Source organism: Cetorhinus maximus, chromosome 10 (genome assembly GCF_964194155.1).
Source record: "Cetorhinus maximus chromosome 10, sCetMax3.hap1.1, whole genome shotgun sequence".
NCBI lineage: Eukaryota > Metazoa > Chordata > Chondrichthyes > Lamniformes > Cetorhinidae > Cetorhinus > Cetorhinus maximus.
The window spans coordinates 33,924,052-33,939,877 of NC_135888.1; the positions used below are offsets into that span (position 1 = coordinate 33,924,052).

The 15,826-nt window shown below is 39.3% G+C and overlaps 1 protein-coding gene across 6 annotated transcripts in view; it reads right to left on the reverse strand.

Annotated features, from left to right (window-relative positions):
- Nucleotides 1-15,826, reverse strand: part of astn2 (astrotactin 2) — a 1,702,785-nt gene that overhangs the window by 699,131 nt on the left and 987,828 nt on the right. For all 6 annotated transcript variants that reach the window (XM_078550334.1, XM_078550333.1, XM_078550331.1 and 3 more), the window contains 2 exons: nt 6,117-6,241; nt 5,060-5,164 (listed from right to left, as the gene is read on the reverse strand). In XM_078550334.1, coding sequence (XP_078406460.1) covers nt 5,060-5,164; nt 6,117-6,241 — 230 coding nt within the window. The remainder of the gene's footprint in view (nt 1-5,059; nt 5,165-6,116; nt 6,242-15,826) is intronic.

Below are 15,826 nucleotides of genomic sequence, written 5' to 3' on the forward strand. Positions count from 1 at the left end.
TGCCTCCCCCTAGCAACATCAGCATCAGCAAGGTCTGAATCTTTTCTTGTAACTTTCACCTCGCTCTTAACCACATATTCAGTTTGACAAGAGCGTTCACTCGGACCAAAAATTCTTCAAATTCCTCATCTAGCTTGAGACTTTCCAATTTTGTTTTCAAAGTCTCCAGCTCAGCATATTGTTTTTCCCTTGATTCACGAGATGTGGGCATCACTGGCAAGGCCAGCATTTATTGCCCATCCCTAATTGCCCTTGGGAAGGTGGTAGTGCGCCATCTCCTTGAATACAACTGAGTAGCTTGCTAGGCCATTTCAGAGGGGAGGGAAGAGCCTACCGCATTGTTGTATGTCTAGAGTCACACATAGGCCAGACTGGGTAAGGATAGCAGATTTCCTTCTCTAAAGAACAGTAGTGAACCGGATGGAATTTTTGATATGCCAACCGAGTAGTTTTATGGTCAGCATTACTGATACTAGCTTTCTAATTAATTAACTGAATTTAAAATGGCGGCAGCGATCGGCTGCCCGCCTGCCGCCGAGTCGGTCGGGCCCGCCCGCCCATCAAGGGCAAAATTCTGCCCCATATATTGGTGGAAATCCTGTCATGAAACTAACTTTTTTTCATTATATTATTGAGGTTTATTGTAAAGTAGGCTTATGGGTGTGAGTGTAGATGGTTCTGTATGTGTGATTTAATTGAATTGGAGTCAGATAAACTGCAATCTTTAAATTATCAAAATAAGCTAAGGGTAAAAGGCATTTAAAATGCTAATTAGTAAACATGGATGAGGGATTAGCATGTAGGCTGTGCAGGAAATTTGCATTTTTAGGTAAGTGAAGGGGTTGTTTAGGTTTCAAATGGATGATAGGATGTTTACAGCTAACAAGATAAGCAAGGCCAAGCAGTATGTTTATTTGTTCCCAAAGGTACTGACCATATTGGCAACATGAAGGATTTTTATATTACGGGAAAAGTAAATTTCCAAAGACACATAGAACAATGGAATTTACAGATTAAAGAGAGAAAAAAACATATATAAAGCGGGATGGAGGATGATGTAGGGGTGTGGCCATGTAAAATCCTGAAAGGTACACCATGTGATTGACTTGGAGGAAGCCTCCAGCCACTTCTGCAGAAGTCTGCTGTGTTCAGTGACTAAAGTTGTGTCAAAAAGCCTTTTGAATTCCACTGTCAAGTGGGTTTGTGTGGTAACCTTGCTGGATTGCCTATCTAAATTTAAAATCTATTTTGGACTGTTGCCTTAAAGAGGGTGTGTAGTTGGAAGTCAGGTTGATTAGGGATTTTGGGATTTGTTATAGTATTAAGTAATTGTAATCTTATGTATATGCTTGAAATCTTTTCTTTTGTTAATAGATGTTTTAATTTAGTCTTTAAAATCTCTAAAGGTGTCAGTGGACTCATTACTTCTAAATTCAATGCACAAACATTCTCGTAATAAATACAAATTGCAAAACCGCTGTGATAGCGTGGCCAAGTTTCCCTTGTGGATACAGTCCGCCTGGCACACATCACCTGCCATGTCATAGCAATCCTTAAGAAACGGCACAAATAGCTGTTTATGCCATTCTCCTTTGGGTTTAGTCTAAAGTTAATCCAGGAAATTGAGGAACCTCCATAGATTTACGACCACAAAGTATAGTCAGTCTTGGTTACCTGGTGTAGTGAAAAAGGATCGCTCCAGCAACCACCACCCTCGCAAATTGGTGGATAATCGAAAGTCCCCTAAATTTAGTTGTACAAAATAAGTTTTAAATTCAATGTGTTCTATTTAGATTGCCAAAGTAAGTTCCTAGTATGTGCAGATAAATGAGAAATTCTTGAGAAAAGTATTGGCCACCTGTCTCCCTCGGTCTCCAGGAACCAAAAGGTTTCTGACCCAAGGCCAGCATCAGAGCTGAGTGGATATTAAGTCCTAACAGGTTCTGGAAATCCAGATAACAAGTACTTATTCTGCTGAATGCAAAACTCGGGGCAGAATTTTCACCTCGGCGGGCAGGTGCTCGAGTGTGAAATGATGCGCAATGACATCAGACGAGTATCCCGACGTCAATGCGCAGTCGAGCCATAGTTCAGTCTGAGGCATGCGCGGGAATCGACAGCGTGCCCGCCAACAATTAGAAGGCCTATTAAGGCCATTAAAGTATTAATTAACTTAAATTTTTCACTGCCCATCCAACCTTATGAGAAAAGACCAAGCGGCCTTTGCATTTCTTTGGAAATTTCATCCACGGGCGGGATGCAATTTCCAACATCAAATAAAAATAAAATAAAACTTTTAAAATTTCATTTATAACATGTCCCTACTCATGTGACAGAATCACATGAGGGAACATGTTTTATCACATTTTTTCAATCTTTATTTCTAATTTTTAAAACTCTTCACCTCCCTGAGGCAGCTCTGTGCCTGAGGGAGATTTTCAAATATCGATTAAAAATGTTCAATTGCATCTTGAGGTTATTGCAAAATTGAGCCCTGATACCAGAAAAATTGTGAATAATTGAGAGTGTAGACAATTACCGTTCCACCACAAGTACAGAACGCTCAGGCAGCAGAACAAGAGGGTACCAAGTTCTAAGACCAAATGTGGAACAATCAAGCAAAATGAATTTCCAGGATGGGTGATTGAGACCGAATTGCAGGACTTATTTGAGAGGGAATGTTACAGAGGAAGATATGCAGATGGTAAAATGAGACCAAATGAGTTGAAATTCAAACCAGTATTGTGAAAGACAAAATGAAAATTCCTCTTGCTGATAAATTTCAGGGAAAAGCTGGCAGATATACAAAAAGCAACTCCCACTTTTATATGCAGCAACCATTTCAGATAAGTTATTGTCAGAAGAATTTCATTCCCGTAATGTTTAATCAGATACTAAATTGTTGGCATCTACCCAGTGTCTCCTTGAAGTGAGTTTTATGGAACGATGAATGTTAGGACCATGTTCAATTCAAAGTTTGATTAAAATTTAGTAATTGTCAAAATTATAAGTGTTCTACAAGGGCAAATTAAAACGGTTGATCAAAACTCAGTGATTCAAAATAATAATCAAATACTACAGACATTTTCTTTTTAAAAATTCATTTTGAGATGTGGGCTGCAGAAGGTGATAATGGGCCTACTTCTTGAGATACTTGTAGTGATTTAATAAAACTGAGTGGCTTAATAGGCTACTTAATAAGGCAGTTAAGAGTTAGCCTTGTCAAAAAACAGATGAAGTATTACCAAGCAATATGACGGTGCTGATAGCTTTAAAAAAAATCAGAATTACTAATCTAAAGATCTCTACATGTCATGAGGGTGTGCTTTTTGAAGACATGATTTCTGACCTTTTTCATTGGCTGGATTTTAAACTGGAACCCTATACAGAAAATTGTTTTTTTTTAAAAAAAGAGCCTAGACAAGCTGAGCTGCTACAAAACACAACTTTGCATTCCATAAAGTTGGTCTGAAGACAGGTAATCAACGCCCTGGGAAGTGTGATAGACCCCATCTCCTGACTATTCGCATCACATTAAGACTTTGCAAATGTTTCTGCGATGAGGCATCAAAATTCAATTCAATTGTGCTGAAACAATAACTGCAGCAGACATAAACCTAGCAAGCCCTTCTGGAATACACAAGGTATTTCAAAAGAACCCCTGTCATGCAGGAGAGAGGAAGAAGGCAAAAAGGACAATGCTGTACTGAAACAGGCTGTTGGAACTGTGTGCCTTCTCTCTCTTTCTCTCGTGGAACTGGTTTGTAAAATGACCACCCTGAGAAAAAACCCACTGTAAACCAAAATCGTTTATAACATGGAAATCTGCTCCGTACGACTGCATTCAAACTACACTGCAGCAACATTGAATCATTACATCAAGTCCAATCAAGGAACAGCTAATCGTACACTCCTTTTTTTCTTTTATGGACTGTAAAATCCTCATAAGCTTATCCTCTTACTTTGCCATCTGTACTTGGGTGGGCCCAGACAAATGTGTGTGACCGTATGAATGGTGTTGCATGTTTCTTCCTTTTTTTTTAGCTCAGGAAGAGTGTCAATGAACTTACCTCATTCTTTGTTAACCTAAGAAAACATATCTGAGTAATTCTCTACAACCTGGACATGTAAATAATGGGACACTCTCAGAATTGGCAAAGCACATCCTCTCTAAATTCTCAAAAAAGAGAATAAAAAAAACAAACGCTGTAATGGTGAAAAAATGACTGGCAGAATAGGGGAGCAATTTCACCCCCCCGCCCACCACTCGCCTGGGTGTAATATAAACAACTGACATTTTTTAAAGAGTTAATAATGTTTTATTTTTAATCCACAATGCTTTGACTCACAAATATATCAACATTTCCTGAGATATGTAGTGATATAAGCTCTAAATAATTGCAACTTAACCACATTTAAGGGTACATATTCAGCTGTATTCTCTGCAGAAGAACCCGAACAGAGCAGGGATTCCAAACTACAAACTATGGGATGCATGTGGTCTCTGGGCCTTGGCAATCCAATCATTGAAGCCCACGCAACAAAGTTCTACTGTACTTGTTAACCACTCAGTGGTTTCTCTTGTTTGTATTTTGTCAGCCCAGAAGATTGGAAACATTTATAACAATATTGCCTCATTGGATGAATTCCACATCTGAGTATCAAGATGAGTTATTGTCAGCAATGTGAAAAATACGCAAATTAATGGTATCCTGGATTACCCCTCCACACTTAACATGAACACCCAGGTAAAAAGCTCAGACATTCCTGCAGTAGACTGTAATGTTTGCTTGCAGCCCATTTTTCTTTCACTGTGGCCCTTGGCATACTTATTGCTCTATTGGCTCCTGCCCTCCGAAACACCCTGCCTAAGATCTTTCTGGCTTGTCAGTCCTTCCCTGCTTTCAAAATCCTCCTCAAAATCTTGATCTTCCACTGTGCCTTTCAGGCTTGCAAATTTTGTTCAGTTAAAAAAGTCTTCATACTATGCTAGTGACACCCAAGTCTTTTGAATCATTGCAATCCTATTCAGCAAAGTTTTTCATTTATTTATTTTTACCTGCAGATTGTGTTATTGAACTGAGCTTAACCTTGTACAGATTGCTTCTAACTCTCCACTCCTGCACCATGGGGTAGCCAGTAGCCTCATTGTATTTCGCATCACCTGGAAAACAAACCAAGTTGGTTTTAACTAATTACCAAATCAAAGCACATTGAAGTTTGTCAGCATGTCATCTTAATTCAAAATGTTGTGGCCTGGCATGTTGGCTGCTCATGAGCTGCACATTTGAGCACTGGAACATGCAATGCTGGATGCCAATGTGCTATGTAGGTCAAGCTTTGACCTGGCATATTGGCTGGCAAAGAGCTGTACAGTTTGAATGTTGGTGGTGCAATATGCTGGTTTCCAATGAGCTGTGTCACAAATCGGCAGGAAACAGGTTTGCTGCTCCAATCCTCAACAAGAGTTCCCAATCTCAGCAAGTTATTCAAACAGGAGGTAAGAAATAAAAGTGTTGCCTGGCTGGTTTCTTGATATTGGAGAGATGTGCTGCAACCCCAAAGGGAAATGAAGAAAGCATGTAATAACTTAAAATCAATAGAACAATAAAAAGGGAAACATTATGGATCTTTCACAATCACTTCATTCAGGTGTCGGAATATTTTGCTCCTGAAAATTACATTGAAAAGAAACTATAGTAATAATTATTCTATGTTTGTCAATGGAATTAGGAGGAGATGCTGAATTGCACTGTGACATCTTTTTTGTGTGGCTACAATTGAAGTGTCATCATATCAGTGAGCAATCTCTTCTAACTTCATTTAACACAACAGGAGCAACGAACAATAATAAAAGTGCAGGATTGCATGAAGAGGTAGTGCTTTCAACGTAAAATTAATTACTCACACGCCAAATAGTATCTCAGTGAGGAAAGCTGGTGTTCATGCCCTGATTCAGACACCATCACTGCGCCTGCATACAAATCGTTCTTTATTTCCCCTGGCCTTTTTGCGCAGTGGTTTTCTTTCAGTCTCATGTGTACAGACAAGTCTGCATGGATATCCTAATTGTAGCAGGCTGTCAATAGGGCACTGACAATACACAAGGTGCTTACCTGTGAGGAGCTGGAGGTTGGGCAATGGCTCAGAAAGAACTCCTCGACACTGTTCTTCCACAGGAAGGGGAATGACAACTAATCCATCAGCAAGTTGAGGGAAATCCTTCACGAAATTATTCTCCCTGTATGAAGGAAGCATATATCGCCAGAAATTGATTTACATTAGAAGGGCCTTACAGAAATTGATGTGCAATCTGATTTCTTCCTCAAAGCCGCCAAGACTGCTAGTAATTTGGAAGAAATGAACAAACTTCATTAAAATGTGTTGCCATCAGAACATTAATTGATAAGTTTTAATGCAATCATTTTTTGAAGAAAGAATATAGAGTGTGCAAAAAGATTTGCAAGGATGATACCAGGGCTCAGAGGTTATACCTATCAAGAAAGATTATCCAGATTAAGGCTCTTTTCTCTGGAAAAGATAAGTCTAGGTGGTAAGCTGATAGTTGCCTTTAAGATTATAAAAGGCTGAGAGTGTAAGCATAAGGAGATGTTTCCACTTGTGCAGGAGACCTGAACTAGGGGCCATAAGCATAAGATAGTTGCCAATAAATAGGGATTTCTTTACTTAAAGCGGTTAGAATGTAGAGCCCACTACCAAAGGGAATTGTTAAGGTTATTAACATGGGTGTGTTTAGGGGGAAGCTAGATAAACAATTGAGAGAGAAAGGAATAGAAAGATAGGGTTAGATAAAGAGAGGTGGGCGGAGGCTCATGTGGAGCATAAACACTGGCTTAGACTTGTGCCAAATGGTCTGTTCTGTGCTGTATTTTCAATGTAATTCTATGGGATTAAAATGATTCGGCATATGGTTTTGACAGCAGTTATGACCAACATAGCTGAATTTTAATTCCACCATTGCAAGTGGATTTTCAGCCACAATGCACCTGCGTTTGGATTTTTTTTTCAAATTGCTTAAGCTTCTCCTTCACTTCAAAAGCCCACTAAAAACCTAAACATTCAACAGTACCTTCAATTTCTCATGCACCCCTTAGCCTTTGCCTGCTCAGCATTTGCCATTCTCCATTATAAAATGCTCCATATGTGAGGAATGTTGGTGTAAGTACAGTTTATTGTTGTCACTCTGTATCTTATCCAGGTTAAGTTCCAACATCTTAAACAGGGCCTGGTCATCACAGCAGAGTTCTGGCACACTGCAAGATATGGCCAGTTACAAAACAGGAAGGTAAACCACGAAACAATGAGATGACAAAAAAAAAAAAATTGCTTCAGTTGTTACGTGCCTCTAGCACTGGTTGGACACTGAAATCATTTAACAGAGCGGGTAGCATTAAGTTGGTAGGATACCTGCATTGCAGTCAATGGGTGCAGGCGGGTTAAACGTGCATTACCTGGTTTGGAGAGCTATCAAATTTAGTCCCCCTTATTTTCAAATGTACAATTTACCTGAGTGCAAAACAATGTGAAATATTTGACATGCTGTGTATTTGGTGCATTTTTATAGCTTAGTAATCATAAAATTATCCTTGATGACTCCAATAACAGAATGTTCCTTATAAGTTTGATTCAAACATCAAGAAACTTCTTGTTGAAACTTGGTCATCTATCAAAGTTCTTTGAAATTCAAACAAAATATTTAATTACATATATTTCTGCTCCATCTTACTCATTTCTAGGAGGAAAAAACAAAAGTGTTCTTTCTTTCTGTTAATTGTGCTCAAAAGATGATTTTAAAAAGAGAAATTAAAATCGGAAACATTTAACAAACTGAAACAAGGCTCACATAAACCTAAATTACAGTATACATTACTGTGAAAAACGCTTGGAGGTTTCAATTCATCCATACTTCAATGCAACTCATTCTGCAAAAAATACTTCCTGTGGTAGATTATACTGTTCAGTAAATATGTGCCTCACATACTATAATTTTGCATGCCAGCACAATAATGCACAGCCTGTGAAGCTCATCACGTTTCACTAAATACAGTGCGATTTACATTCAGGAGGTAGTAATGCCAAATGTTAACATTTAATGAGGTAGTTTACCTTGAATTGTGATTTTGTGAAGGCAGATAATTAAGAAACACTTGTGAATCTGTACAGTCTGACTTATTGTCTGTGTTTTTTTTTAATGTAAATTCTTTCTATTCTTCCAATCTTTTAACAGCACACACTGTTCCTTAGTTGGGATCACAGACTGCCCTTGCTAATGTTATTCTTAAATTGGCTTCCACAAGGTGTCTTGGCTTCAATTTGACTCTTCTTTCTTATTATGTCTAATGCTTCTCCTAATGGCAGATTCAGGAATAACAACCTGTATGCTGACACTGGCATAATGAATGACTGCACTATGCCCATGTGCCAACTTCACAGCTTTTAACATGTTTTTGCTTTTCATCTCCTCAGTGATGGCAGAAAATGGGTTTAACAAAAAAATCAGCTTGGTCAAGGTAATATGCTTCATATTGTACAGGGTATTTGACACAAATGTAATATTTAGAAATCTATCAACAAAATGAAAAGAAAGACAGGCAGGCATATATATAGCAGCTTTTGTGACCTCAGGACAATTCAAAGCACTTTTACAGCCAATGAAGTACTTTTTTTTGAAGTGTTGTCACTGTTGTGATGCAGGTAACTTGGCAGCCAATTTGTGCACAAGCTCCAACAAACATTAATGTATAATGATCAGATAATCTTGCTTTTTAGTGCTGTTGGCTGATAAATATTGGCCAGGATACAAGGAAAAACTCCACTTTTCCTCTAAAAAATTGCCATGAGATCTTGTATATCTACCTGAGAGGGTGTCAGTTTAACATCTCATTCCTGGGTACTACATTGGATTCTCACCTTCGATTTTGTGCTCAAATCTCTAGATTGGGACTTGAAGCCACATCCCACTAACTCAGAGACAGGACAGCTACCTGCTGAGTTATGGCTGACACCAAAAGAGTATACACCCATAATGAGGCTCATAGGCCATTTAGCACAGGGCTGTTTGTCCTGATAGAAGTGTCTAATTCTTGGTTATCTGACTGGCAGATTGAGAAGTCCTTTTTTATAGTTCAAGCTTGCTCTCGATACTTCTATCGACAGAAAAGTTCACTTCCATCAACACAGCTCCCACTGCGAATGGACTGAAAGAGGGTCTTATGTAATGAATGTTCTGGGAAAGCAGGCCACAGTGTGAATATTTAACCATGCTTAACATATGCTTTGGAAATAAAATGTGTATTCCCTAATCGCTCACATGAAAGACAACTACCACACTATCAGGCAGTATGATTTTGGCTGGAAATTATGAATGAGGTTTATTAAGAAGTAGGATTTAAAACAAACAGCAGATTGTAGCTAACATGTATACAGAAAGTCTCTTTCTAACAATAAAAGTCAAGAAATCCTGCATTTCCCTATAGTACATTAACCAACTTGGATAAGGTAATCCTGAAAAAACATTATTGCAAGAAATGAACCCTGTGGGATCCTTTTGTTCATTTTCACCCAATCTGTGGTTCAAGAAGAACGGGACTGAAGAACACAAAGTACCAGTAGAATTATGATTCTCTTCCCTGATGCAGGTCAGTACAAAAGTAAGATAGACATAATTAATCAAAGGTAGCCCAAACATCACTCAAACTAGATTTCATTAGGTATTGAGATGATCTCTCAGAAACTGAACAAAAAGAAACATACTTTTCATTTATATAGCACCTTTAGTGGAGTAAAATATCCCAAAGCAGTTCACAGAGATGCCGTCAGACAAAAATAAACACTGAGCCAAAGGAGGGCTGACCAACAGCATTGTCAAAGAGGTGGATGTAAGGAGGGTCTTAAAGAAGGATAATGAGGTGGAGGAGTTTAAGCAGGGAATTCTAGAGTACACTAAGACATTTGCAGGCACAGCTGTCAATGGTTGGGCAATGATTGAATGAGGCATGAGGGAGATCAGATAGGGTTGGAAAACTTTACAGAGGTAGGAGCAGCAAGGCTCTTGAAGCATTTAGATACAAGGATGGAAATCTGATAAAAACAAGCAGGCTGACAGGGATAGATCCCTAGGCAGCTACAAAAGCAACAATGAGAAAAAAGGAAGGAAAATCCATTGCTGGAGATACTCTGATTATAATTAGGTAGTGAGAGTGGTAGCAAGCAAAAACAGTCTCACTTGTGGAATCAAGCAAGGGCAGTACCACTTGGCTGGACAATGGAGGAGATATGATTGAGGAGGATAGTTTGGTCAACCATGTCAAAGGCTGCAGAGAAATTGAGGAGAGATAATGCACCATGGTCACAGAAACAGAGCATGTCACACAGATGGCCAACCAACTTTCACACCTTTGTGAAAGTTTTGGCCCTAAGATCATCAGAAGCATTAGTTGCAATGGACATAGGTGAACGGAAAAGTGTTAGGGTGTTTGATATTAATTATTTCTATATTACATCAGTAGACTTTGTGGCCAGGAATTTCTTTGGAGCTATTCCCACTCTGCTCCTGTAACTTCCTTGGAATTGCTGGTTACATGTACACATCAGATTAGTGCAGCAACTTCAGTGAAATGACAGCGGTAAACTGGAAGTAGCTCAGGTGAAATTCCAGACCCATGACTCCCACTGGTTTTTTTTTCACCAGTGCAAAAGTTTATTTCTCAGTATATTATAACAAAACATACAAAAAGGATTTGCCAGCACAGGTACATCACTGGTGTGAAAGGAAAATAACCACTTCAATTCAACAATAAGCTTGTTCTGAACAGGAAAGGTTTTTGGTCTTAATCTTTCCGAAGAGACTGCGATTCCTCTCTGATTCCATCTTTTGTAACAATGCAAATCTTCAGAGCGTCACCAGTGTAAACATCTCTCTTGGCACCAGAGATGAAAACATCTTTTACCAGCTGTAGGGCTTTTTCCAGTGTAAGAGGGACATGGTAATCATATTCCACTATGTAAACAGAGGTTAGATAATCCCATTTAAGTGGCTTGTACATGCCAGTTAAGGATGTGGATTGCTTAAGCCTGACTTTAAATACCAAGCAAGAACTAATAATTTCTCCTCTGGAATTACTGGGAACGCATTATATCTTTAAAAGAAACAAGGCGGCAATTGAGGGATTAAAGATGTTTAATGCATGGTGATTCTTAAGATTTGAACTGGACAGATGTCTGTCATAGTCACAGCGCCAATCCTTTGTTTATTTTTTTTTAAGGTATGAAAAATGAGCATGGTTTTGATCCCTGTTGGTCCAAACATAAGCTGTGAAGTACCAACCAACCATAAAACTTCAAAATCTGGCTTTAGGACAATCCAATATTTATGAAAGAAAGGTTCCAAAAGAGTGAAGTTGGCTCCTAACTTCTAACTGAAAACAGCAAATTCAAAGAGTGAACCCTGGAGACCAATTGCAAAGTAAATCCAGAACAAAATTTCAAACAACAAACTCCCAATTCTCGGAGGTGTAAAAGCACATTTATCTTTGTTTTTATAGTTTCCTCTTATTTCTCTTCCAAAGGTTCATACTATGTCATGGTTCCATGGCTGTGGAGAACATTCAACAAGTGGTCATTCTTCATGTGTCAGGCGAGACAATGGTTGGTTACTCAACCCTGATGGAAAGGCATGATAACTGAGACTGACCCAACTTCAATAAAGCCATACTTTTAGCAGGGGTCAATGAATAGTAACATACTTTGAGTAAGAGTAGGATTTCCACAACTGCTGTTGGATTAAGGAGGGGAAAACAAACAGGGTCCCTATTCCTGATTGTAATCCAATAACTCGCTGTTGGAAGTGGGTGTACATTTGAATGTCAGGCGAAAACAAGGTTGGGCTCAGCAATCATACCAGCTTACTGGTACTCAGCAAAGATCACACATTAATGACACTCTCTTGCAATTGCCTGTGGAATTGTAACCCAGAAAGGAACAGACACTTACAGAAAAGCAAAAGAGGGCATCTGGAAGCCTCTCAGCCTCATCTAACTCAACAGACCACATCTCAGAAGAACTGTGGAAGTGATGAGGGAAAGGAGGTTGAATCTGTATGTGCTGGGGCCCAATTCAGCCATTCAAGTGGGAATTGCAGGTGTAGGGAGATTCCACCCCTAATGACATTTGCCTTGTAAGATCCATGTGAGAAAATCCCAGAGCCAATGCAGAACAAGCAACCAGGAACCCCATTGGAGTTTTGAGGCAATTTTTTTTATTATTTTGCCACTTTACACTCCACCCTCTGAGGTGCTAACTTAGGCTGACTATGATTTGTCAGGTCCTGGTGGCCTCTTCATTCCCTTACCCAAATAGTCATTGTCCATCTCAGACACTAGATATTCCTACTGAGGCACCATTGGAGCACTTTAAGAAACCATATGAAATGATGCAGTTTAAATTGAAAAACCCTTTTAACCTTAGGTTGAGTGGTGCAAAACAGAAAGACTAATTGCGGTAGAGATGTGGATTACTCAGAGACACATGCCATTTCTCCTTTTAAATTCATACCGATGCTTTTTCCTTGCAAAAGATTTGCACACCAGTTGCCTCTTGCAGGTGGATGAATAAGTAAACTGTTCTAACTGTGAAGGGGGAGGGAACAAACATATGAAAGAGGAATAAAAGTAGGAATTGGAGGTGTTCAAGAGTCTCCGTGAAGTGAATGGTCACATTTTCCATGCCCGACATTTCACCAGCTCCATTTTACTGCTTGTGGATCCCAGATCATCATCCGGATGCACTTAAAGCTCAGCTGTTGATGCTAACCCTGTCATTTCCATGCCTCTTTAAGGCAATTCTAACCTCAGAAAATGAGTTGGTCTCTGCAGACTGGTTTCAAGATGTTGGCACAGTGCTTCTTGCTGGCTCATTGAGGAAAGAAATAACATGTTATAAAGGAGTCAATACACAGCACCAAGCATGGGACAACAGGCAAATTGCCTCTTCGAGTGACTCATCAGTCTCTTCTGACAATGCTTATTTTCAATTGCTTTGACAGTGCTAATGTCCTTAACTAAGTTACATCTATGCCTCTTTCTCTAAGGAAAGGAAAAGAACATTCCAGAATTGTCTGGCAGAATGATGGATGTTTTCCCTTATTCATGCTGATAAGTTTCCAAGGCTGAACAATTATTCTCCTACGAGCTACAAGCTTTGGGATCATCAGTAATCCCTCAGGGCTATGGTCTGAAAATTGACCTAAATGAGAAGATATACAAGTTGACGACTCCGCTCTCCGGTTAAACTCAAAGATAATGCCTTTCCACACAAATTGTGCTCACCCGCAGAATAGCAGCTACATCTATGCTTTGTAATGCAGCAATATACTCACTGTGAAATGATAAATGATGCTGTGTAGATTTATCATTATGAAGGAAATAAAATTAACGGTAGTCCTCAGTTAATTTCCGTAATGGCACACTTAGACCACTGGGTGTTAGAATAAAATTAAAGTTGTTTTTTTTCAATGATTTTTTTTGGAGTTTAACTCTTTTATTTCCAAACCGTTTATTTTTAACATGCAGAAAATCAACATACAGCCAGTAGCGCGCTGAATTGGGTTGGTACTGAGATGGGCGCCCAAAAAAGGTCACTGAGAGCCTGCGTGCCAGTCAGTTGCCACTGTTCCCGAACCTGCTGACTTTTACAATGTCGGGGGCTGGGAGGAAAAGTCGTCACCCGCATCGTTAATTGGGCACATTTATGTAATTAAACAGCTTGTTAACAGCTTGCCGTCCAATGTTCTGATATTTTCACGGGGATGGGGAGGTGGCCATTTGAACAGCTCCAGCCCATTGGAAACAGGGTCAGCAGCATTGAAAAAGTTTTATGTTATTTAAAAAAGTGGAAGTTTTGACAAAATTCTACTGCACAACGGTTAAATTTGAATAACACTAAAACTTCCAAACCTTATCCTGGGTTCCAGCTCTCCATCTGCTTGGCCAATTTGAAGATGCAAATTCTTTCCTCTTTTCAAATCATTCACAGATGGCAGCCACAGCAATGGTTGCCATGTTCGACCATAACACGCCCACTTTCCTAGTGTCCAGTATTCCCACACACCCGCCCCAGTCACTAATTGGCCAACTGATCCATTCCCTCTCCAATTAGGCTTCCGCCTCAATGAAAATGTGGATCAGTTCCTGGTTTGTATCAGGGGTGGGTTCATGACCTGGAAATGATCCCACTTTCTGCCTCCACCGCAAAAATACGGCCCTCTGTTGACATTGCATTAATTCAGTCCTTAAAATTAATTGTTTCATCAGGACTATTGTTTCCTTAAAAGAAAATGTCATAATTTGCAAATAAAGCTTTAGCTTTGGGTGAATAACATGCATATATTTAGTAAGTTAGCTCTTTCTACTGATTGAAAAAGGCAGTTCAAAAAGACGTTTTAAGTCATTTAAAATGATTGGGTATACTAAATTAGCAGCATGAGGAAATTCAGATACGTTTGCATATCAATATCCTACACCATAATCTCAGATCCACTTCCAATTAACGAGCTGCACATCCACAATTAGTGGCAATGGTAAAGGATCCTTTCTTCTCTTTGAGAAGATGGTGTCTGAACATTTAATCAGAGAATAAAGTTGATATTCTGTAAAGATGGTGGGGAAAATATTTTTTTTTCCCCCTAGCTCTATATGTGTGCTCAATTTCAAAAATAATAACCATATCCAATGCACCTGGCCATGCTTAAGGTGCTTTTCTTCAACTTAATCCAATGAGGCTCACTTTTCATTTGTACTGAGGCAAAGGTTCTCGCTGCCTAGTTGCATTCTCTTGTGGATTAAAAGGGGAACCTAAAGCCAATAGTAACAGGATTTGACACTAAAATATTCCAATAAAATCCCTAATTAAACACTGCAGCAGCTCTTTGTGTTCTGGTCAGCAGGGATTCACACCTTAACCACTTCATCCCATCAATCGTGTCTGCATAAGATATCGGGAACATGGTGTACTCAGTCTTTCAAAGTAATAAAATAAATAGTCACCATTGGAGGCTGCAGATGGCTTCTACACATGTTACTGCTTAGCCTAACATTTTCTTCTGCCAATTGGGCCAAAAATACCAGTTAATTCCCATTGAAATTAATAGAAATTTCTTAAATTCTTAACAATAAAAAGGTTAAAAGAGGCATGCGGTCACAGTTGGCCGATGGATTGCTGTGTTAATGGCTGTGCCACAAAATTTGATTTACAACATACGATCAAAGTGAGAGGCCCCCATTGTTCTACCAGATTGAACTCTGCCTCTCACTGTATTGAACCCTGGCTACTTTAGAACGTCCTTTGTTCCCTTATGTTTGCATGCAATCAGGTTATAATCAATGGAACTGCATAAATTTAGTTGGAATACCTTTGACTACTCACAAGCCTTTAAGTTTATTACCGCTATTTGATTCTCCAAGTAATTTTCCAAAATAAAAATTATCCTCCATTTTCTCCTTTCTCATTCTGTACGGGATAATTGATGATGACTTCAAGAATGCTGAGCATTCTTTGCAAACCTCAACCAAGTAGTCAATCTTCAGGCAAGGGCTTAAGCAGTAAAGAATCATCTGGTTGTTCAGCAATGTGGCCACCAGATCTAAGTTTTCCTCTCACTCGTTATGAACATTTCGAACAGGGGTCGCTGAATAGCAATGAAGAGTAGGGCCCTTGGCTCATGTTCCCCCTCTCAAGCTCATGGGGTTTGAGGACAATTGTAGCGCCCACTCTTGCTGCTGAGTCGAGATTAGCCAACAAAGCAGAGGCC